This window comes from Peromyscus leucopus, chromosome 4 (assembly GCF_004664715.2).
Source record: "Peromyscus leucopus breed LL Stock chromosome 4, UCI_PerLeu_2.1, whole genome shotgun sequence".
NCBI classification, from domain to species: domain Eukaryota; kingdom Metazoa; phylum Chordata; class Mammalia; order Rodentia; family Cricetidae; genus Peromyscus; species Peromyscus leucopus.
In genome coordinates this window covers 144,730,131-144,752,038 of record NC_051066.1, presented here as the reverse complement: position 1 = coordinate 144,752,038, position 21,908 = coordinate 144,730,131, and the positions used below count along the sequence as shown (strand labels likewise).

The 21,908-nt window shown below is 54.0% G+C and overlaps 1 protein-coding gene across 1 annotated transcript in view; it reads right to left on the bottom strand.

The window, feature by feature from the left end:
* Positions 1-21,908, bottom strand: part of Cdh4 (cadherin 4) — a 485,154-nt gene that overhangs the window by 13,310 nt on the left and 449,936 nt on the right. Inside the window, exons 8-11 of the mRNA XM_028885363.2 lie at positions 12,413-12,550; positions 5,871-6,056; positions 2,074-2,327; positions 1,332-1,474 (exon numbers count right to left, since the gene is read on the bottom strand). Of these exons, the coding sequence (XP_028741196.1) occupies positions 1,332-1,474; positions 2,074-2,327; positions 5,871-6,056; positions 12,413-12,550 (721 nt within the window). The remainder of the gene's footprint in view (positions 1-1,331; positions 1,475-2,073; positions 2,328-5,870; positions 6,057-12,412; positions 12,551-21,908) is intronic.

The window sequence follows — 21,908 nt, the reverse complement described above, 5'->3', positions numbered from 1 at the left end:
GTCTTGAAAGAGGCCTCTTGGCCATAGGCTCCCATATTTGGTCCATAGCCCTCAGAACCTCAAGAGAACCCGTTTTGTACACTGTGAAGATGTGTCACTCTGATTGGTTTAATAAAAAGCTGAATGCCCAATAGCTAGGCAGGATTTTCAGGCAGAGAGGATGCTGGGAAGAAGAAGGCAGAGAAGCCAGGAGACGCAGAGCAAGCAGGATGGGCAGTGCAGAGATGAGGTAATAAAGCCATGAGGCAGAAAGTAAATTATAGAAATGGATTGATTTAAGTTATAAGAGCCAGTTAGACACAAGCCTAAGCTAAGGCTGAGCTTTCATAATTAATATAGGTCTCCATGTTGTTTTTTTCTGAGCGGGTGGCCCAAAGAAAAATCCATTTACACGAACCTGCACTGACTTCTTTAGCATGGCCCATCATCCTGCCTGCTCCTTTCCTCATGCTCTTTCTCTGTGCTGCCTGCCTAACACCTTCTCAGTGCCTGCCCACCACCTGCTCAGCACCTGCCCAGCACCTGCCCACCACCTGCTCAGCACCTGTCCAGCACCTGCCCAGCACCTGCCCAACACCTGCTCAGCACCTGCTCAGCATCTGTCCAGCACCTGTCCAGCACCTGCCCAGAACCTGCCCACCACCTGCTCAGCACCTGTCCAGCACCTGCCCAGAACCTGCCCAGCACCTGCCCAGCACCTGCTCAGTACCTGTCCAGCACCTGCCCAGAACCTGCCCAGCATCTGCCCAGCACCTGCTCAGCACCTGTCCAGCACCTGCCTAGCATCTGCTCAGCACCTGCTCAGCACCTGTCCAGCACCTGCCCAGCACCTGCCCAGCATCTGCCCAGTGCCCTCCCTTGCTCTCAGAGCTGTCAGGCCTGCTCTGACTCAGAGTCACAGGGCTAAGGTGGACATAGGCCTTCCTGCCTTTCCTGGCTAGGGTGCCAGCTAACAGTGTTGGAGAATGGCAGATCTGTTGTCATCACCCAGTTAGAGGTAGGGAAGTTGAGAAGCCAGGGCAGCCATCTGCCACTGTATCTCCTGGTTCCTGACTATGCTGGAGCCATGAGTGAACGAAGGACAGTGGGAACAGTGTGTGGGAACATGGTCAAATGACTTACCAGGTTCTTAGGTGGAGTAGCTGAAGTTAGGATGATGGGAGGGGGCAGGATGGGGGCAGTCTTGGGTGACAAAGTCACCAATCCATGGCTGCCTGCACAGACTTCCCTCTGGATGCCACTGGCCCCCCTCACCAGTACCCCCTCCCCCTGCCCACAACCCCAGGACATGGGACGCTGCTATGACAGTGTCTCCCTGGAGGGGGACACACCATTGTCAGCAGCCAGGAAGGTGGCCTCATACACGTTGTTCTTGGTGTAGAGTGACTCTCGGTCCAGGACCGCAGCCGTGGTGATCTGCCCGTTGGATGTATTGATGTGCAGCCAGTTGGCGGGATCAGACAGCTTCGAGTACCTACGGACAGGAAGCCAGAGGCAAGATGAGGCCCCTGGGCTCTTCATCCAGCCAGCCCTGTGTGCATCTTAGGGCCACCGCATCAGCATCCTGGACACAGCACAATGGCATTGCTGTCCCCTCAGGGTGCCTGGAGGTTTCCTGCACCTCTGTGCCCCTTCTACAGAGGGACAGGCCACAACAGTGGCTCCAGTCCTTGTGGTGGGTGGCTTTAGATTCTAGAGGACTCCAGGAGACCGTGGCTCTCATCATCTACATTTTACAGGTCAGTGTTCTGAGGTAGAGAGAAGGTAAGTGGCTTGCTCAAGCCACATCCACTGTCAGTGAAGCCATGACCTGCCCTGGCTCCACCGTCTAACGTCTTCCTCGTTAGCCCGGACATGATGACAGTGCTCACGCGTGCCCAAGGCTGTCCTGTTAAGTGACTCGCTGGGGTAGGTTGCTTCTAGACTGAGCCAGTGCCTCAGGTCTGGACATGGTCTCCCTCATCCTCTCTGTACTGGGAGTCCTGGTTTTTACCGTGGGACTCTTTTGTGAGGCACAGACAACTGGATCCCACTTTGAGGGGCAGACAAGGTCAGGCCGTGCTCAAGACTCACCTCACGGCTTGCTGCATGAACCTGTCAGGGTCCACTGCGGAAAAGGTGGTGAGCGCAGTGCCGGTAGGCACACCCTCCTCCAGGCGGATCAGCTTGTGGTTGGAGGGGAAGTAGGGGGCCTCATTGACATCAGTGACAGAGATGGTCACCCCTGCTGTGGACTGGAAGGACATCTGGATCCCGCTGGCCAGGGGCGCCTGGTTGGACACCATTACGGTCAGCATGAAGGCGCGGTTCAGCTCGTAGTCCACTGCCTGGAAGAAGGGACAGGTGAGTGAGGCTTCCTAGAGTGAGTGTGGGGCTGGCCATCCACATTTCCCTGCCTTCCTTTGTGTGGGTTCCACTGTCCCTCTACATCAGACTCTTGTTTCTGGCTTCTGCCGGGTTCTGGCCAATCCGAGGAGGGAAGGGTTGGGATAACACTCCAGCCAGCAGCTCCACGCCTTGATGCGGCCAAGGCTGAGCTTCTGGGGCGTGACTCTTTCGGCCTTAGCTTCCCAAGTGTTGGGATTACAGGCATGTAGCTCCATGCCTGGCTTCATGACTTCTCAACAACAATTCCTTAATTACCGTGTGGGCTGAGCAATGGCCTCCAGAATACCCAGGGCCTCACACTGGGCCCTGGTGGCTGTGAGCTTACAAGGACAAATGTGCTGAGGGTCTTGAGAGTCATTGCAGCCACAGGAAGCTCAGCAAATGCAACAGAGGCCTGAGAGTAGTGGTGGCCAAAGGTTGATTTTGGTTTTAGGGTGGGCAAAATGGGTCAGTGAGTAAAGACATCTGCCACCATATGTGATGATGAGTTTGCCTTGCAGAACCCACATGGTTGGAGGAGAGAACCAACTTCTGCAATTGCCCTCTAACTGCCTCTTGCATGGGTAGCACATGTCTCTCCCCCGACCCCACTCTAAACAAAATTAAAGTTTAAAAAGTAAGTTTTTGCTGGACAGAGTGGTGCACGCCTGCAATCCTGAATTCAGGAGGCTGAGACAGGAAGACGGCAAGCTTGAGGTCGTCCTGGAAGACACAGGGAGAATGTCCCCAAACCCCAAACCAGGCCAGCCAAGCAGCAATGCTTTAGTTATTTAGCTTTCCTTGCACTTGTTACTAATTTTGTGCCCCCCGTTGGAGACTTAAAGTGATATGAATGCAGTTCTGGGGTCGGAAGTAGGACGCCGGTCCCTGGGCTAGAGTCCAACAGTGGGGCCAGCTCCTTCCCAAGACTCCTGTCTCTTGCATTTCACTCAGGAGAGGGAGTGCAGGGTCCCGCACCTCTCAGAGCCAGCTGGGGCCTCCTGCCTCCCACTGCTTCTGACTTCTGCCTCTTCCTCATGTTCCCTCTTTGTGTTGGTTAGTGTTAGGTCAGCTTGACACAAGCTTGAGTACTTTCAGGAGAGGGTAACTCAACCGAAAAAAGGCTGCCACCAAGTTGGCCTGTGGTACATTTTCTTGATTGATGAATGATGGGAGGACCCAGCTCACTGTGGGTAGGGCCACCCCGAGCAGGTGCTGTAAGAAAGCTGCTGAGCAAGCTATGAGGGTCAAGCCAGTAAGCAGCACTCTTTCATGGCCTCTGCATCAGCTCCTGATTCCAGATTCCTGCCCTGACTCCCCTCAATGACAGACTGTGTTTGGGTCATGTAAGATGGAATAAACCCTTTCCTCCCTAGTTACTTTTGGTCATGGTGTTTTATCACTGCAACAGAACCCCCCCAATTAAGACACTCTCTGACCTTTCTGCTCCCTCTCTTAAAGACTTCTCAGGTTGCACTGACTGACCCGGATGGTCCAGGCTGACCTCCAACCTTAAGACCTTCAACAACTGTCACATCTACAAAGACCCTGCTGTCATCTGGGACAGACAGTCACAGGTTCTAGAAACAGGCATGAGGTCCCAGGGAGACGGCACTGAAGGTATTTCCAGGTTGAGAAAGGCCTCTGCACCTGGTTGGAACTCAGGCAGGTGCTAGACAACGGGACACTAGGAGTGGTCCTTGAGAAGAGAAACTGGGGCCCTGAACTACATCAGCAGATGGATCCTGCAGAGCTCAGCGTGCTGCCCTGCAGCTTGGGTCAGTCTGTCCCCACCCGAGTCCGCAGACCTTGATGACCTTAAGCATGACAGCCACATACCACAGCTCTCCAGCCGCCAGCCCCTCCCTGAAGGATTCTTCCTGGCTATTTCTTTCCTCAAAGGAAGCTTGAAAAAAACAGGGCTAGGACACTTGCTTAGATGCCATCAGACCCCAGTGTGGGAGCATCCACAGCCACCTGACTCAGCTTTTTCGACAGAGCAAACGCAGGTAGATTATGAAGCCTGACAGTTAATGGGGAATTCACGTAGCAGGTCACATGGCTTCCTGCCTCTTCCTGTAGGCGCCTGGGTCTTCATGAGCTCTGGTCCTACCTTCAGGTGCCAACCCTTGTGCTGGGCTCGACTCCTGAGTCTGTGGCTAAGTGGGCCTGAACCCAGACTATCTCTGGATTTTGTAAGACCTATCCGTGGTGCCCTGAACTATGGTGTCCTAGTGTGCTACTATGTAAAGTATCTTTGCATGGAAAGGAATTAAAAACTAGTTAATCAATAGTGCCAGTCATGGGGAGGAAACAGGCACTGGTGTCTAGAGGGGAGCCAGAGAGGCTGCTGGCTCCCCAATGGTGACCTTGGTGAGCCCTCCCTTTCCCCAAGCCCTGAGTATGATCTTATCTCTCCGTGGCACATGATGATGTCACTGCCCCCAGGTCCTGGAGCGTGCCTAAGCCCGTGCTTCTCCCGACTGAGGCCTAGGTATTGCTGGTGAGGTCAGCTGCACAGGCGGGCATGGGCTGCCCTCCCTTGCCCTGTCTCTGCCCAGTTTGTACTGTATTGCTGGATGCTGTACAGGTGCATCACTTGGCTGGACCCACAACCACCCCAGCTGGCTGCAAGTCTGACAAGATGTCCAGGGCAGAATAACCTTGAAAGAGCTCATAGGCGTTTTTTAGGCCAGAAATGGTGAGCTTCCCCCAGGCCCAGTCTTGGCTCCTCGGTCCTTAAACTCCAGGTGCCAGCAAGCTCCCAGAACTGGTACTGCACCGTGACAAGGTCTTCCTCTTGCATAACCAGTGACTGTCAATGCCTGAAGCCCCTGCTGGAAGCCCCAGGCAGAAGTCAGGCCAGTTTGCTTTAACAGGCTGCTCCATAGAGCTGTGGAGGGAATGGTCTCTCTGTGTTTACTGGCTCATGTCCCTGTGGGATATGGAATCACATTGTATGTGATGCCCTAAAAATCAGTCCTTCCAGAAAGACTATGGCCAATAAAACCCACAGGCAGGTAAAATAAAAACACGCCTATAATGTGGAAACCAATAGAAAATCTGTCTGACAGTTTCAATCAGGGTGCTGGACAGACTCACTGAGGTGACGCCCCACCCCCCCAGAGACTCTTGGCTCAAAAGTGAGGACTGAGTGCACCCTGGAGAGGTGGGTCTGAGCATCAAGCCAGAGAGGAGGTCATAACAACCCCCTGCTCTCTGCTGTATCACAAGGTATGTGAAGGAGAACCTTGTTCACAAGAAAATGCCAGTGAGGAATGAAGGCCGGAATCTGAACTTTACCGTTTCTCCTTTCCCAGTGGAAAATGGAGGAGGAGGCAGGAGGATCAGGAGTTTAGGGCCAGCCTTGGCTGCACAAGTTTGAGGACAGTGTGCTGTAGGAGAGACCCCGTGGAGGTTGTCTCCAAAGGGTTTGATCCTCTGCCCCAGGTGACTGATGGACATGCATTTGTTCAGGGAGTGTGCTGGTAGCATTCACCCACCTTCACCACGGTGACCATTCCCTCGTTGGTGACAGGGTCTGTGCGGACAGTGAAGTGTCCCGAGGGGTCCCCACTGATGATTCGGTAGACTGCATTCCAGTTGGGTGAGTGGGGCTGATCTCGGTCCATTACTGTGAGGTTGGCTACTACTGTCTCCACACGGTTTTCAGGAACCTCTCCTGCAAACTGCAAAATGTAAGAAAGAATATTAGGACATCATATAGAGCCCCCCCGGGGGCGCAGACTCCCTGGACCCAGCCAATACTGGGGAGCAGCAGGGTCACCACTGTGGAGTAGATGTCCTAGGTGGATGGGGCAGCTGGTATTCGCTGTGATGACAGAGTGCCCTGGCTTCTCAAGCCGGGGACCAGCAGCGCCTGAGGCTCCCTTCTGCTCACATTTCCCCAGAACGAGCCTCACCTAAGCATCAAGCTCTTGCACAGGCTCCCTCCTGTACTTCAGCTTTTCTCATGTTCATGGAGGATCAATGGCAGGCGGCTAGGATCGATATGTGATGGAAAGTGGAGGAAGCAGGAGTCTGAGAGTGGCAGTGGCCAGAGGCTTCTGAGAGAAGTGTGTCCTGGCTCCTGCCACCATCAGGCCCCTGCCTCAGGTGGCTTGGTGTCAGCCACTGTGGCCATTGACCAAACATGGAGGTGCCAAGCTCTCTAAGTACAGTGAGCTTGCAGTGTACACCTTCAGAGGCCCCATGGCCTCACTTGGAGTGGGGGAGGGGTGTGTCTGCCTTAGGAATCTGTGTCCCCACCCAGCTGTGACCCACTGCTGGACTGCCTTCTAGGTTCTTTCTCAGCAGCTCTGGGTGCACATGCCCTGCTGTCTTGAAATTCACCTTAGCAAGATATGTAATTGTCTTGTCAATTCGGGATCAGACAGGAATCCACTGTGCGTGTCCTAAAGAATGTCCCTACAGTGTTCCCCAGAGCTGCTCTGGAATCTTCCTCTTTCCGCGGGAACAATGGGTGGAAGCGAAGAGTTGCTGTAGAGCAGAGATTTCATTTGATTTTCAGGCCATGTTCAGCCAAGCTGCCCTGGAGCAATAAGGCCCGAGGCTGCGGAAGGTTCCCTTAGGAAGTGCTAGGCGTACAGGGGAGGCAGGCAGGCCGGCAGGCACAGCCGTTTCCAGAGGGTCGCACTTTCAAACATTTCTCTTGGCTATTTAGCACAGAGGGGCCACAAAAGCAATCCCAGAGAGGACAGCAGACCCGAGTCGTGGCCACATATGTCCAGACTCTGGCTTTCTCATCGGGTTCCCAGGCTCCTCTGTGTGGTTGGGGGTCATTGCTGGTGGCCTCCATAGTGAGAGTCCCGCCTTGTGCCACTGACACTCTGAATTAGCAATAGAGTCACCATAGTGTCTGAGTTTCCCCTCACCATGATATGGGGAGTTTTCCTTGGAGGGAGATCACAGGAGCTTGGGGGGGGGGCAATGTTGCAGGCTGAGTCATGTCTCCCAAATTTATATGTTGAGACCTTTAGCCCCAGCGCCTCAGCCTGTAACCGTGTCTCGAGAAGTGTTAGCATGAGGCTGGGAGTTGTCCTAACCCAGCCTGTGTGGCACCCTTGTAAAGAACAGTCCCCAGTGGCACAGGTATTGAGGGTGCATTCGTTACATGTTATATCCCAGGTTATTGGGGTAGGTGTCTCTAGAAGAGCCTTAAAACCTTGGGGCCAAGGGCACAGAGCCTTGGCTCTTAAGTTCAGTGGACTCTTGCCTCTGGGGAATCATTCCAGCCCTGGTGAGTGCTGCCTGCCTGCTCTGGTTTGGATAAGTCTTCTGAGGTCCCTAGGCCCGTGGCAGTGTTGGGAACCGAGTAGAAGCTGTTATAGTAGTTATGGGTGAGTGGGAGGGCGTCAGGTCACGGGGTGGGGTTGTGCTCTGGGGGGGCTATGGAGACCCTGACCCCTTTTTGTCTGCCTTTGCTTCTTGGTGACTAATAGAGCAGTTTCCTCTGCTTTGTGTTCCCCACCTCCCGTGATCTACGGCCTCAACACAGGTCCACAGCAACTATGGGTGGAAACCTCTGGAAACATGAGTGGAAATAAGCTTTTCCTCTTTGTATGCCAATGATCTCATCGTCATAGTGACAGAGAGCCAATACCATGTGCTCAGCACAGCCTGGCTGAGCGCCCTTCGATGGTCCTACTGTGTGCTGTCCCTCGTCCTTGGGAACACCACGACCTTACTGCCCCTTTCAATCATTTATCTTAGCGTCACTCACTCACACCTGTGAGGGGACAGACCATCTTGTACAGGCAAATAGCAAGCATCCCTGTATTGGGCTGCGTCGGCTGGGCCTGCATGACTCTGCCCTCCCTTCTTTACAAGAGGAGAGACAGAGTGTAGGAAACTTTGGTGATTACTCCTGCTTTTTTCTGTTGAAGGCTGAGCTGGGCTAGGACTGCCCTTGTCTGTAGGTGAAGCCCTGCTTGTTGTTCAGGGGCAAGCTTCCTAGGACCAGCGATGCCCCAACCTTGCCATAAATCACACACTAATGTAAAATGTGGACACGCTTTCTGGGCTCAGAGAGGTCTGGACATCAGCCAAGGCCACACAGCGCGAAGGCATCAAGAGTAGCTGAAGAGTGACTGTGTGTGGTTGGGAGGGGCAGGGCTTAGAGGAAGGGTTCCTCTGTGCCCACTGGGATCTGTGCATGGGGTAGGTTGGAGGCTCCTGGGGCATGGTCTGAAGGTTGTTTTCCACCCCCTCTGGAGGGGGTGCTGATGGCAGGGTGGCCCTGGATGAGCTATGGGCTCTGCCCTGCAGGGGGCCCTGCAGCTGCTTAGGAGCAAGAAGAAAATAACTTCTAATTAACACTTAAGAATAGGAATTGGAACTGGCAAGTCCCTGCATCTCTTTAGCTTTGCATGATTGTTCTTGATTAAGCTTCACAAAAATAGCCCGTGTGTGGTGTGGCCAACCTGCCCGCACACTCCCACCGTGAAGCAAAGACGGCGTCCCAGGGCACCTGCCTGCCACTCATCTGGATGGGGCCTGGCAAGGGCCCACCTGGAGCCCAAGTATGTACAGATGTCTATGGAGAGCACACTGCAGAGGAGGTGTGGAGCGTGGCGTGGGAAAGTGTTCTGTACTCATGGGACTTCAGACCGCCACCTGCACGTCCCTCCTTGCCCTCCATGTCCCAGGGAAGCAGGAGTCTCCACCGTCCTTCATGGGTTTCATGGAGGCAGGACCAGGCCCTGAAATGAGCTTTGTGCATTGTGCTCCAGCTGTGACCTTCCATCTGCCTGTAGCAGCATGTGCTGGCTGGGGTCATGAGGATTTCTCCTGTGTCCCAGCATAAAGAGAGGCCGCTGCTCTCTCCAGAGCTCTCACAGATGACAGGGGGACCTTGTAGGGTGTGTGCTGTGTGATGATGCATGAGAAGGAAGAAGTTCAGTTAGATTGTAGGTGGTGGTCCAGGCCAGACAGAGCTTAGACCCTGGGCGAACCGGTCCTCCTGCTGAGCTCAGGTGAGGAGAACTTCCCTGGAGCTATTGTGGAAGGGCACTGGGTGCTAGGGACATGTTAGTTTCTCACTGTGGACCATGGCCACCCTCAGGCAGTGCTGTAGGGCCTGGGCAGCAGGTGCTGGAGCCTCACCCTGGAGTCTGAGCTGCCAACTTGAGTCCTGCTAAATCTGACCCGAGACGATCTCATAGATAGTCCGAGACAGGAGTCATCCATTTGATGTAGGAGTAGGGTTTACTGGTTCTGGTGATCTCTGAGCCAGGGTATCTATGGGGTCTCCTGTCCTTTCCAGCCAGTGTAGCTTCTTGGAGCTCTTGGAATGAGCAAGGTGACATGGGCCCTATTTCCAGATGAGGAGAATGGGGTTTGTGGAAGGATTGGGAGACAGGCTGGGTCCTTGAGCCCCATGCACTGCCCTCCGAAGCTCCTTCCGATGTCATTAGTCTTCGATGAAACCCCCCTCCTGCAGGCATGCTCCTCAGGAGCCCTCAGGCCACGGTGGTGTGCCATTTCCTCTGCTGGGGATGGGCCCAAAGCTGAACTCCTTTGGCTTCTCCCTGGCCTGGTTCTCATGGTGACCATACTGTTCCAAGGCTGCCTCCTGAGGCAGGTGGGGGAGGGGCTGATGTCAGCAGAGCTATGTGGCTCCTGCACCCCAGTATCCATACTCGAGCATTCTGGAATGGGTGTAAGGGTGTGTTCCTGGGAGCACAGGTGGCCTGACTTAGCAGAGGGTCTGAGCTCCATGTGATTGTCCTGGAACCCCACAGTACCGATGCCTGGCTTAGGAGTCTTGTCCTGACACCCCCCCTCCAATTAACACAAGCTAGAATTATTTGGGAAGAAGAACCTCATTTGAGAAAATACCTCTATCATATTACCTGTAGGTAAGTCTATAGGCCATTTCCTCGATTATTGGTCGATGTGGGAGATCCCAGTCCACTTTTGGGGGTGCCACCCCTTGGCTGGTGGTCCTGGGTGCTATAAGAAAGCAATCTGAGCAAGCCATGAGGAGCAAGCCAGTAAGCAGCACCCTCCATGGTCTTTGCTTCAGTTCCTGCCTCCAGGTTCCTGCCTCCAGGTTCCTGCCCCAAGCTTCTGCCCTGACTTCCCTTGGGCAGAAACTGTGGATGTGATCAGAATGTGTAAGCTAAATTAACCCTTTCCTCCCCAAGCTGCATTCCGTCATGGTGTTTTATCACAGCAATAGAAACCTAATTAAGACAAGTGGGTTCGTATCTGTGGTGCTGGCTCTGCTCCTGACAAGGCCACCCTGGATGCATTCCCCGCCCCCCTGCGATGGTCTCCGCAGCTGCACCGCCACAGAAGGCAGTTGCCAGGCTGAATGCTGCCCACCAAACCCTCTAGAAGCCTGTCCAGGGTAGGAGGCTGAGCCAGGGGTGTCACTTGCAGGTTTAGGGTCAGTGGCTGCTTCCCTGGAGCCTGGCCCTGGTCTTTCTTCCTGGTGTCTGATAGAGGGAGAGCAAACAGATTGAGTCCAGAGAGAGGCCCCTCCAGCTTTCTCAAGGTCTCCTTGGCCAGTGCTCCAGTGTTTCTTCAGGGCGAGCAGCCTGGCCAAACCCTCTACCCCTCCTTCCTTCCCCTGTTGCTTGTGGTGAGGGGGCTTGCGCAGCGCCTCTTGTTGGCCATCTACTGTTTGGCCACTAGATGGTGCTGTGGTCCAAGAGACCAGGAAGGGGATCATGCCTCTGCCTGGGCTCCAGCCTCCTAGGTGCCTTCGCCTTAGGCAGACTGGTTTCCCCCTCTCTCATCTCCACGCGGCAGCCACTTTCAGGGTTCAGTCCTAGCTGCTCCCTGTGGGCCCATGTCTTGTCCTACCACTGTGGCTACTGACTGGTTGGGGACCAGAGGCTGATGGGGTAGACTGGTTGGGGCCCTATGAGAGAGTGTCCACCTGTGTGCCTGGCAGTCTTTGTTACTGTTACAGACACACATTCCTCTTCACTCTGCCTCCGAGTGACCTTCTGATCGCCACTCTGCACATCCCGGCCAGACACCTGCAGCCTGCCATCTCTTCAGGGCTGGACTATGTGTTCACAGAGGGGCAGGGACCATTTGGGGCACGGCGCTGTTCGCCCATCCATGGACTTGGGAGTCGTGGAGGTGGATGTGAGCAAGAAGAGAGATGTTGCCGGGTGGTGGTGGCGCACACCTTTAATCCCAGCACTGGGGAGGCAGAGCCAGGTGAATCTCTGTGAGTTCGAGCCTGGGCTACAGACAGGCACCAAAACTACATGGAGAAAAAAAAATGTCTGAGGCCAGAGACCCACAGAATGCGGGGAGGCTCAGAAGTGGTTATCACATCTGCTGGGGCCCTGAGAAAGCCTAAGGGTCTCACAGGCAGGGACACTCCCTGCAACACGGCGTTCCGTGGGAGTCCAGGGAAGAGGGGGATCATGTGATTTACAGACCTTCTCTCTCAGAGTGGGGCAGGGTCTGTTCTTCTGACCCGTGGCTGGAGGCTCACAGTGGACTTTCTGTACCATAGTTGGGTGAATACATACGTGTATGTTCAGCAAGAACCCTTGACTTCTAAGGTCCCAGTGTCCCAGTGTCTAGCCCAGTCTTGACCAGTTCCTTGTCTGGGGACGGGAACCACATGGGGCCAGCCACTGTCTAGTGAGGACCAAGATAGACAGGGATCTTTGCTTCAAGGACACACACGCCCAGAGCCAAGGCCCCGCTGGGCATCTGCCAAGCAGGTGCCCACTGCACAGCTACACAAGCCTCCCCAAATATGTGACAGCCTGATCGGTCATCTTCTCCAGACTTTACAAAGACCTCAGCAAGTTATCAGCCAATCATTTAATCTTGGGGAGTGCCAGAAAATCTTAGGGCTACCTTCCACAAGAATGTCTAGGCCCATTCTTTCCCACTAGAGATGGCTGGCATGGTCTTTCTCTCTGCCAGTCACCCATGCCTCAGTATTTGTTACCCATGATTCATTCAGCTCTCCTATTGGGACTCTTCCCCACTAAGAGGAAATTGCCACCTTGGGGCTGGCGTCTCTGCGAGGGTGTGAGGTACTTACTGTGCTTGTGGTGAATTCTGGAGGGTTGTCATTTACATCTGTCACTGTGATGATGGCAGTGGCTGTGTTCGAGAGACCATAGTTAAGGTTTCCTTCCATGTCAGTGGCCTGGACGATGACCGTGTACTGTTGGACTTTCTGGAGGGGAAAGGCAATGGTTAGTTTGGGTTCGGTAGATGGGGAATGCAGGCTTCCTCAGCGGGGTTCATCCTTGGCACAGGCTGTCTGGGACTTCCTGGAGCTGTGGAGCCTGCTGTTGCCTTGTGATAGGTGGCTGTGGCAGAAAGAGGCCAACCGTGTTTGTATCTTAGCAGCCTGCAATGGGTAGTCACTTTTGGTGTTGAGGCAGGAGGGGCAGATCAGGGTTCAGAGGGCCTGCACTGTCTTCCGTGTGGGGTAGCAGGGAGGACAGCCTTCCAGATGAAGGGCCAGGCTAAGGGATGCCACTGTGGAGTAAAGCTGAACTGGAGTCAGGGAAGGAATGGCAGGTGAGCAAATGGCAAGACACAGCAGTGTGGTTCACCAGCTCCGCAGTGAAGAAGTGGGCAGCCGGTGCAGGTGTGCTCCTTGAAAGGCGAGCAAAGGATGATGACATGCTGTATCAGGCACCGAGGGGGTTACATGGCCCTCCTCTGCTCACTGCCTGCACTGAGGGGCAGAAGCACTGACATCACACACTTCTGACCAGAGGTGTCATGCTGTGGGAGTGACCACTTCTGACCAGCTTGAGGGGCAGCCCTGTGGGAACCCTGTCACCCCTCACTGGCACTACTGGGAGATGGGGTAGAAAGGGTGCTGTGGGACGGTCTGTATGTCAAATTGCTCTGATTGGTCAATAAATAAAACACTGATTGGCCAGTGGCTAGGCAGGAAGTAGGTGGGACAAGGAGAGAGGAGAATTGTGGGAAGCAGAAGGCTGAGGCAGAGAGACACTGCAGCCGCTGCCATGACCAGCAGCATGTGAAGACGCCGGTAAGCCACCAGCCACGTGGCAAGGTATAGATTTATGGAAATGGTTAATTTAAGCTATAAGAACAGTTAGCAAGAAGCCTGCCACGGCCATACAGTTTGTAAGCAATATAAGTCTCTGTGTTTACTTGGTTGGGTCTGAGCAGCTGTGGGACTGGCGGGTGACAAAGATTTGTCCTGACTGTGGGCAAGGCAGGAAAACTCTAGCTACAAAAGGGCCCCACTGGAATGTCCTCCAAATGACGTCAATATCCATTCCTGCTCTCCTAAAAGGTTAGAAAACGGAAGTTCCCACCACATGACTCAGAGAAGTGTGTGTGAGGTCCATACATTGGCTCCATGGAAATTATAAGCAGCGGATGGGTCACAAAATCCCTCTGTCTATTCATCCATCATCCCTCCATCTACCCATCCATCCCTCCACCCATCCTTCCATCTATTAATACATTCCTCTACCCATCCCTCCACCCATTCTTCTCTATCCATCTGTCCTTCCCTTCCTCCCCCTCACTCCTTCCGTCTGTGTCCCTTCCCCTTCCTCTCTTTGTCTCAGCACAGACAACCTGGCACCTGGAGAGGGGTAAATACATGGGTCAAACTCAGCACTGCTGCTGGTGTGTGGCACTGGAAAGGATAAACAGAAACATAGAGGCACATGCTTATTGTATATGAACACATATGCTTGCATGTGTGTGCACATGAATGCCTGTGGACATGTAGGAATGTGTGCAATCTGTATGCATGTGTATGTGTATATTCGTGTGTGTACACACCTGTAGGTCTCTGCATATGTGTATAGTGTGTATGTGTGTGTACAGCAGCCTGCCACTAGAGGGTGAGCTGGGCTTGCTTTTGGACAGGAGGACCCTGAGAGGGAAGCCAGTCCTGCAAGATGGGAGAAATACTGCAGGGACTCAGAAGACGCCTGGATTGTCACGGCCAAGGCAGGCCAGCCACGCTCTAGAGTCTACTGCCTGCCTCTGAGCCCATGTGGACCTCAGTTTGGCAGTCTCTGTCCCTGTAGCATCCCTCCATGGAGACAGAAGGAGGTGCTGGGCACAGTGGCATGCTGTGTTCAGGATCTCCCCCATTGGTCAACTGCTTTCCTGTGGAACCCCTCCCCAGCTCCCATTAGGTACAGAGAAGAGGGCAAGTGCCCCTGGAGCTGGGCCCAGAATCAGCCGTGGAGCTGCAGTCACTTCATTAAAAAGCGATTTAACCATTTTCAAGTTTGAGAGCAGGAAGATAACCAGAGAGCAGCCATCCCTAGGGCTTTCACTCACCTCCCTGCAGCCCAGCATGCAAATTCTGCAGAACATCCATCAATAATGCATCGGTCGGCCTGTCCTAGAAAGCACCAAAGCTTCCCCAGCACATCCTCATATGCAGCATTCCCAGCATGCTCCCGTATGCATCGTTCCCACCATGTCCCCGTATGCAGCACCCGCAGCATGTCCCCATGTGCAGCACCCCCAGCATGTCCCCATGTGCAGCACCCCAGCATGTCTGCTGTTGTCCAGCTAGGTGTGTTCTGTAGGTCAGGCCAAGCCCATGTCTGGAGCTCCCAACTTCCCCTCCAGTGCTGCCCCCAGTGAGTATTGAGACGTTCATGCACAAGGCTGCAAGCATGCCTCCTACTCATTCTGGGCGCTCCGATCCTAGTAGGGGTCAGTGTGTGGGGTATAACTTGAGGTGCAGAGCCTCAGATAGAACACATAGAAACACATAGAACCCCTGAGTCCCTTCATTCTCCATTGAGGCCAAAGCCGTTGCTGGCCTCTCTGCTCTGAGAGGGTCTCTGGTCAGAGCTGTTCTGGGTCAGCTGCCCATGGTTTCTAGGGGTCATTCCCCTTGGACTTTCTCACTGGTCACGGCTGGAACCTTTGCTCCTCAGACCCTGAGAAGTGGAGCGGCTGAGGCTGTCCCCTTGTGGCTCAGTCTCTAGAGGCTGCTGTGTGCACAAGAGTGTAATGAAGGGGTTTGTAGGGCCGCTGTGGGGCAGAGGGGCATGAAAGCACTGTGGAGACTGAAAAGTTGGACCTCAGGTTGGCATGCAACCTGGAAACCCCACTCCTGGGTGTGTATCTAAAGGCCAAAAACAAGTGTTCACAGAAATGGTGTACACCAGTGTGCACACAGCACCATCCACAAAGGCCAATCAGCCCATGATGGGTACTTGAAACATGGTGTGTCCACATGATGGAGTATTACTCAGCTATGAAAAGGAAAAGCATTTTGACACCTAGTATGCTCAGATGAACCCCAAAGCCATTATGTCAGGTGAAAACAGCCAGGGCCACAGCCACAAGGATAGCCTCATTTGGGAAACGTGTTCACAACAGACAAGTCCATAGATGGCAGAGGCTGCCTACTGGGGTGGGAGAAAAGGATAAATGGGGGTGACACCAGCACTGTAGGGCTTCTCTTAGGGGTGATAAAATGCCCAGGAGCTAGGCAGAAGAGATGGATGTGCAACCCCGTGCGAGCCGAGTGCACTAAGAGGGTGAATTTCACAACATGTAAATAACAGCTCAGGGCGCTGGCACTAGACTGCACACATGTCCCTGAGAAAACACAGCTCTTCTCAGTGGGGTGCACACAGCTCTTCCTCCTCACTACTGCTGCCTGTGGGGAACCAATGCAGGCTCTAAGCCTTGGGCTTGGAACACCATGGGGTGGGCTACCCAGCTCTGCTCTCATCAGCCACCCTGTCTCTTGGGACCCTGAGGGAACTCTGCTCACTGTCCTCCATGGTTGCTAGGGGAATGCTGTTGGAGGTCCCAGGCTTCCATAGAGCCTCAGGGTGACACTTAGAGCAGGCTGAACCCTGTCATCGAGTGGTCCTGACCCCCTGCTGGTTGCTTTACCTATTCTGCTGCATCCCGGTGGCAGGAGAAGGTGATTCCTGTGTGCAGACTGCCTGGGTCACATGAGTCTCCAGCAGCCCTGGGCCCCAGCAGCAGTGGCCTACAGTGTGGGAGAGTCCTTTGCCATGTCCTAGCTGTGGAGGCTTCCTTGCTTAGGGGTGGAATGGGGAAACTGTGTGCACGTCTCACAGGGTACCCAGGTTGACTCTTGGTGAAGATTTGGCACCAAGAAGTTGCCTAAGTGCAGAGCCAAGGCCACCAGCAGAGCTCCCAGCAAGGGTGGACACAGCATGGCCTGTGTCTTAGGCAAACCTCCACTGACTTGCTACAGTCCCTGAGATCTGGGCTTCCCTAGTTCCTTCACTCTAGGATATGAGTGAAAACCAGGTTCTGGGCCTGGAGAGATGGCTCAGTGGTTAAGAACGTGTACTGCTCTCACAGAGGACCTGAGTTTGATTCCCAGGATCCACATCAGGTGCCTCACTCCAGGTCCAGGGAACTGAACTCTTCTGACCACACCACACACACACACACACACACACACACACACACACACACGTGCACAAACACTCCATGTAATTAAAAATAATAAAATAAATCTTTAGAACAGCTCCCTCTCCCCAGTCCTGCCTGAAGCTTCTAGCTGCTGAGTCAAAGGACATGTTTCTTGCCCACACATCAGCATTGCTTGCTGCAGCCTGGGGTGGGGACTCTCTGCTCCACCCCCTGAGGGTGCTACAGAACCACTCAGGGCTCCTACCTGCCTAGTCCTGCCGCCAGCTCCTGGCATTGTCTGTACGACTCCAGAGGGGCTCACCTCCTCTTTCCTCCCAGCCAGCAGCTCTTTCTGCTGCATCAAAAGCAGAGAAAATGCAACTCTTCTGAGAGGGTGCACACAGCCCCTCCTCTCCACTGCTGCTGCCTGTGGGGAGCCAACAGCCTAGCAAGCCTCAGGCAGGAACACGATGGAGTCAGTTCTCTGCTCTGTTCTCACCAGCCACTGTCTCTCTCCCTCTCTTCTCCATTGGGCATCACGCATGGCAACTGAAGGCTGTGGACTCTGCAGGGAATGAGGCTGGAGTGGCAGGAGCGTCCCTGCTTCAAGCCCGGAGGGCTGAGGGATCCAGGTGCCTTCTCAGCCCATTCTGGCAACCCCCTCCAGCTCTCAGGCACCTCCTCCAGGCTGATGACTGAAATTGCAGGCTGAACACTTCCCTCCTTCCCTCTCCCCTTCTTTCTCACCCTTGAGGCTCCTGTCTTTCCAAGGCTGATTCTAGGACAGCTCTTCCCAAATGAGGACTACTGACATTTGCAGCTGGGTGACTCTCTGTTGTCGAATGTCCCATGCTCTATGGGGGTGCTGGGCAGTATCTGTAGACCCTGCCCATGGGAGTTAGGAGTCAATCATAGACACCAGCCATGTAGTAATATCCCCATGGGACATTGTTTGAGAAGCAGGGCTCTAAGGAAGAGGCAGGCAGTAAATAAAGGAGAATGATCACTTCAGATAATGGCAAGGGCTGTGCAACCGTGGACAGAGGATGGTAGGCATGGGGTGCTAATTGAGTTAACCACCTCTGGTTAATATGCTTGGGGAGAACTGTTGCCAGAAGAGGGAATGCTTTCTGCTAAGGCCCTGGGGGAAGGTGGTGTGTGGTGTGTGTGTGTGTGTGTGTGTGTGTGTGTGTGTGTGTGTTTGCACGTGTACGCTCCAGCAAGTTTGACCTGTAATGGGGAGTGCAGTCTTGAGATTGTAGAGGGATCAAAAGCAGAGTCTAGAATTACTCAGAGCAAGACAGGATACCATGGGGAGGTTAGAGGTGATGAGCGTGGTCAGATCTGTGTCTGCGCAGGAGGCTGAGGGACCGCAGAGATGGACAGATGGAGGATGGGAGCAGTTCAGCTCAGCTGGGCTAGTGAGTGTTACCTGTCTGTGTGGCCTCGACCCAGCGTGGGGTCTGGAGTGAGCCTGTCTGAGTGGGTGGGAAAGTGGGACCCAGGGAGTCTCCTGCCAGGACACGCATTACTGAAGGGACACTGTTCGGCTCCAGTCTGGAGACCTTGGAGCTCTGAGACTTTCTCCTTTTCTCATTGTTCATAGCAGTTGGGAGTGCTCCCAGAAGCAGACAGCAGCATGCACTCGATGCCACGAGTGCTAGCCTGGGGCTGGTGCCACAGGAGACGGGGTTGAGACACTCCTGGCCTCCCAGTGCCTCCAGAGCAGTGTGCCATGAGACGAGAGCCTCTACTGTGGAAGGGATCCAGAGGGTTTGTGTACAAAGCCTTTTGCTTAAACACTGACAAAGTTCAAAGATAGCAAACAGATACATCAACAGATACAGCGTCCTTCTGTGGCTGCACCTGTCTCTGGCTGCTTGTCTGAGACCTCAGATCAGAACAATGAGCTCTGTGTGGAAGGAGGAGGCCCTGTTGTAACAAGTGATGTGGCCAGCCTGGTGCTGCCATGGCTACTCTGCACCCAACGTCTGGTGGTGGCCATAAAGGAAAGTCAAGGAAGGGCCTCGGATTGATGGAGAAACAGTGTGGATAAACAGTGTGCAGGGGGTGAATGTGGCTATGTGCCAATACATCTTGCTTTCATAACAGGCACAGGTTGGGCTTGGCATGTGGGCTGTGAATGGGTGATCCTGGGCTGTGATTGGGTGATCCTGGGCTGTGACTGGGTGATCCTGGCTGTGATTGGGTGATCCTGGGCTGTGATTGGGTGATCCTGGGCTGTGATTGGGTGATCCTGGGCTGTAAATAGATGATCCTGGGCTGTTACTGGATGATCCTGGGCTAATAAGCTATTCTATGTCTTGCCACTTGTCTTGGGGAGCCCAGGAAGACCCTGAGCTGGGGACTGAGACCAGCCTGTCTGGCTCTGTCACCACCCCTTCACACATAGGGGTTAATGAAGGTCAGTTGGCCTCCATGGTGATCTCTCCAACCCCATGCCCTTGCCCTCTGGGGGCCCTTGAAAGAAGAGGTCAGAGGAGGGGAAAACAGGCAAGAGCAGAAAGCATGGACTCTCTTAAGCAAGCTGCGCAGTGGGTAGTGTGGGGGAGCGCTGGGCGTGGAGGTAGCCCAGGGGTCCTGTACAGCTTCTGCCTCAAGAAGGGACTCTGCTTTGTTCTTCTAGGTTCTATCCCAGCTCTCCCCTCCCCCACCCTGCTGACACCTGCCCCAGGCTCCCAGGGTTCCTTCTCAGCCTGGCCTGGATAACATGACCCCTCAGCAAGTCATGAACAGAAGAGGTGCCCAGGCCTTCTCACTGCAGGCCCTTCCAGGCTCCACGGTAGGGTGTGTTGGCTGGAAGGACAATGGTAGGGACCGGTACTGGAGCTGCTGGGTCCCCGGGGTTGGTTGCTGCCTATGAGGGTGTCTGAAGAATCTGTCTTGTGTGGAGTTGGGAAGACAGCTGAGGCAGGCTCTGGGGTTTTGTTTCCATCTTTGGAAAGGGGAGGACAGTGTCCAGCTTTCTCTGGCCCTGTTTCTTCTGAGTTGCTGCCAAGTGGAGGTTGTAGGGAGATAGTGTCTGGAAAGCTCTGGAAACACTGTGAAAGAGGGTGCTTAAAAATCCCCACGCAGATGTCCTTGCCAATGACGTGTCACACATTTCCGAATGTGTCTGTACATTTTTGGACACGTCTGGGTGTCATTGGGTTTTCTGGACATGTCTGATATTTGTGGATATTTTTGGAAGTGCCTGGATGTTTCTGGGTTTGCTGGGGGGTGTTGTCCTGCAGGCAACCCCACCCTTGGGTGTGCATACATTACCATACACTGCTCTGCCCACGCTGAGATGCTTTCCTGTAGAGCCAGTGATTAACAATCCTTGGTTTGGGGTGCAGCTTGCCAGTGGAGCTCTGGCCCAGCACAGGCAAGGCCCTGGGGTCAGTTCCCAGTACTGCAAAAAGTCCACAAAGCAAGCAGCTTCTCTTTCCCTGAGATGACCAGAGAGAGGCTTTTCTGTCTCTACAATGCTCTGCAGAGCTTCCTCTCAGGCCTACACGGTTCCTGATGCCTTTACCATGGACCATTTGTCCCGTCTCTCTCTTGTGTTGACTGATGGCCTTACACGGCCATAGCAGGTCCAACACACACACACACACACACACACACACACACACACACACACACACACACACACACAGACACACACACACAGACACACACACAAACATAGAGACACACACAGACACATACACACACACATACACACACACACACACACACACACACATACACACACACACACACACACACACACACACACACACACACACACACACACACACAGTGTGGTCATGGCTAGTAACTGCTTGGGGTGTGACTCTCTCCATCTGTGCCCTTCATGTCCCCAAGCTGGATCCTCATAAGGAAGACCTCAGCCCTGCTTCCTGCAAGGCTAGCTCAGGCGTGTCTTCTGGGAATAACAAAAAGGTACAGAAAAGCTTCCAAACTGGCCGGCCAGAGGCTGAGAAAGAACCCTGAGAGATGAGGCTTTCACCTCTTGGCAGGGACTCAGTGGTCTGTGGCAGCAAGGTTTGTGGAGATAGTCTTAGGGTATATGCACCACTGCCCGCTTTTCTGGTATGTAGCTGGAGTATTGCTCATGCCTGATCAGCCTAAGGCGGTCTTCAGTAAGAACAGACCAGAAACCCAGAGTAAGATAAGATTACATCATGGCTTGCTTGGCAGCTTTCCTGGTAAATTAAGTGGCAGTGTTTCTGGTGTGGGACACAGTAATAACACAATGTCATCCTGCCCCCTCCTGTGCTGACTCCATCACAGGACCTAGCCCCACTTTTCCTCCTTCCATAGCCCCTCTCCTCCCCAGGCTCAGACCTCTTTCTTCTTCCCGTCAACCCACTGTCTGGTGGCTGTCTTCCTTGTGGGTCTCAGATTTTCCTCTGCCTGATTCTTACTGGACCCCAGTAGATCTGGATGCACCCAGTCCAGATGACCTTCCCAGGTCCTGATGCCACATCTGCAAAGTTACTTTTCCATAAGGGACAGTGAAGCTCCTGGCCTCCAGATGCTGGGTGAAGATGCATTTTTGGGGCCACCATTCAGTTCAGCATAGATGATCCAGGGCTGTGGTTAGGCAGTGACTCCAGGGACCCCGGGTCTCAAGCTGTTGGGGTCTCTCTTTCATTTCTGGCTCGGAGTTTCTGCTGTCCTGCATCCTGGGCTGGCTCTTTCATTTGGAGATGCCGGGTCTGACTGTCCCCATCTGTGCCAACCTGATAGGCTCTGAGGGCAGTTGGACAACAGCTGGCTCATTGGCAATGGGGGTCCTAGGGTAGGAAGGCCCTTGGACGAAGGCCCTTGGACGAAGGCCCTTGGATGAAGTCAAAGCAAGCCCCACGCAGGCTGAGCCATGATTCTCAACATGGTTAATGGGTATAATAGGCTTTTGTATCTGGCTGAGGAGGTGGGCCATGATACTATCCCATCTTCCCAGATGCCTAGCTCTGTCTCTTTAGTACCACCCCAGCCCAGTTTGAGTGACTTAGCTCCCAGCTGCTGGGGACTGGTAGGAGGGAGACTCCTACCTTTCTACCCTCCCCTCCCTTCCACTGTGAGGGTGCTGAGAGCCAAAACGACACCCCATCTGTATGTGGCCTGGGTGCTGCTGAGGCTCCTGTAGCCCT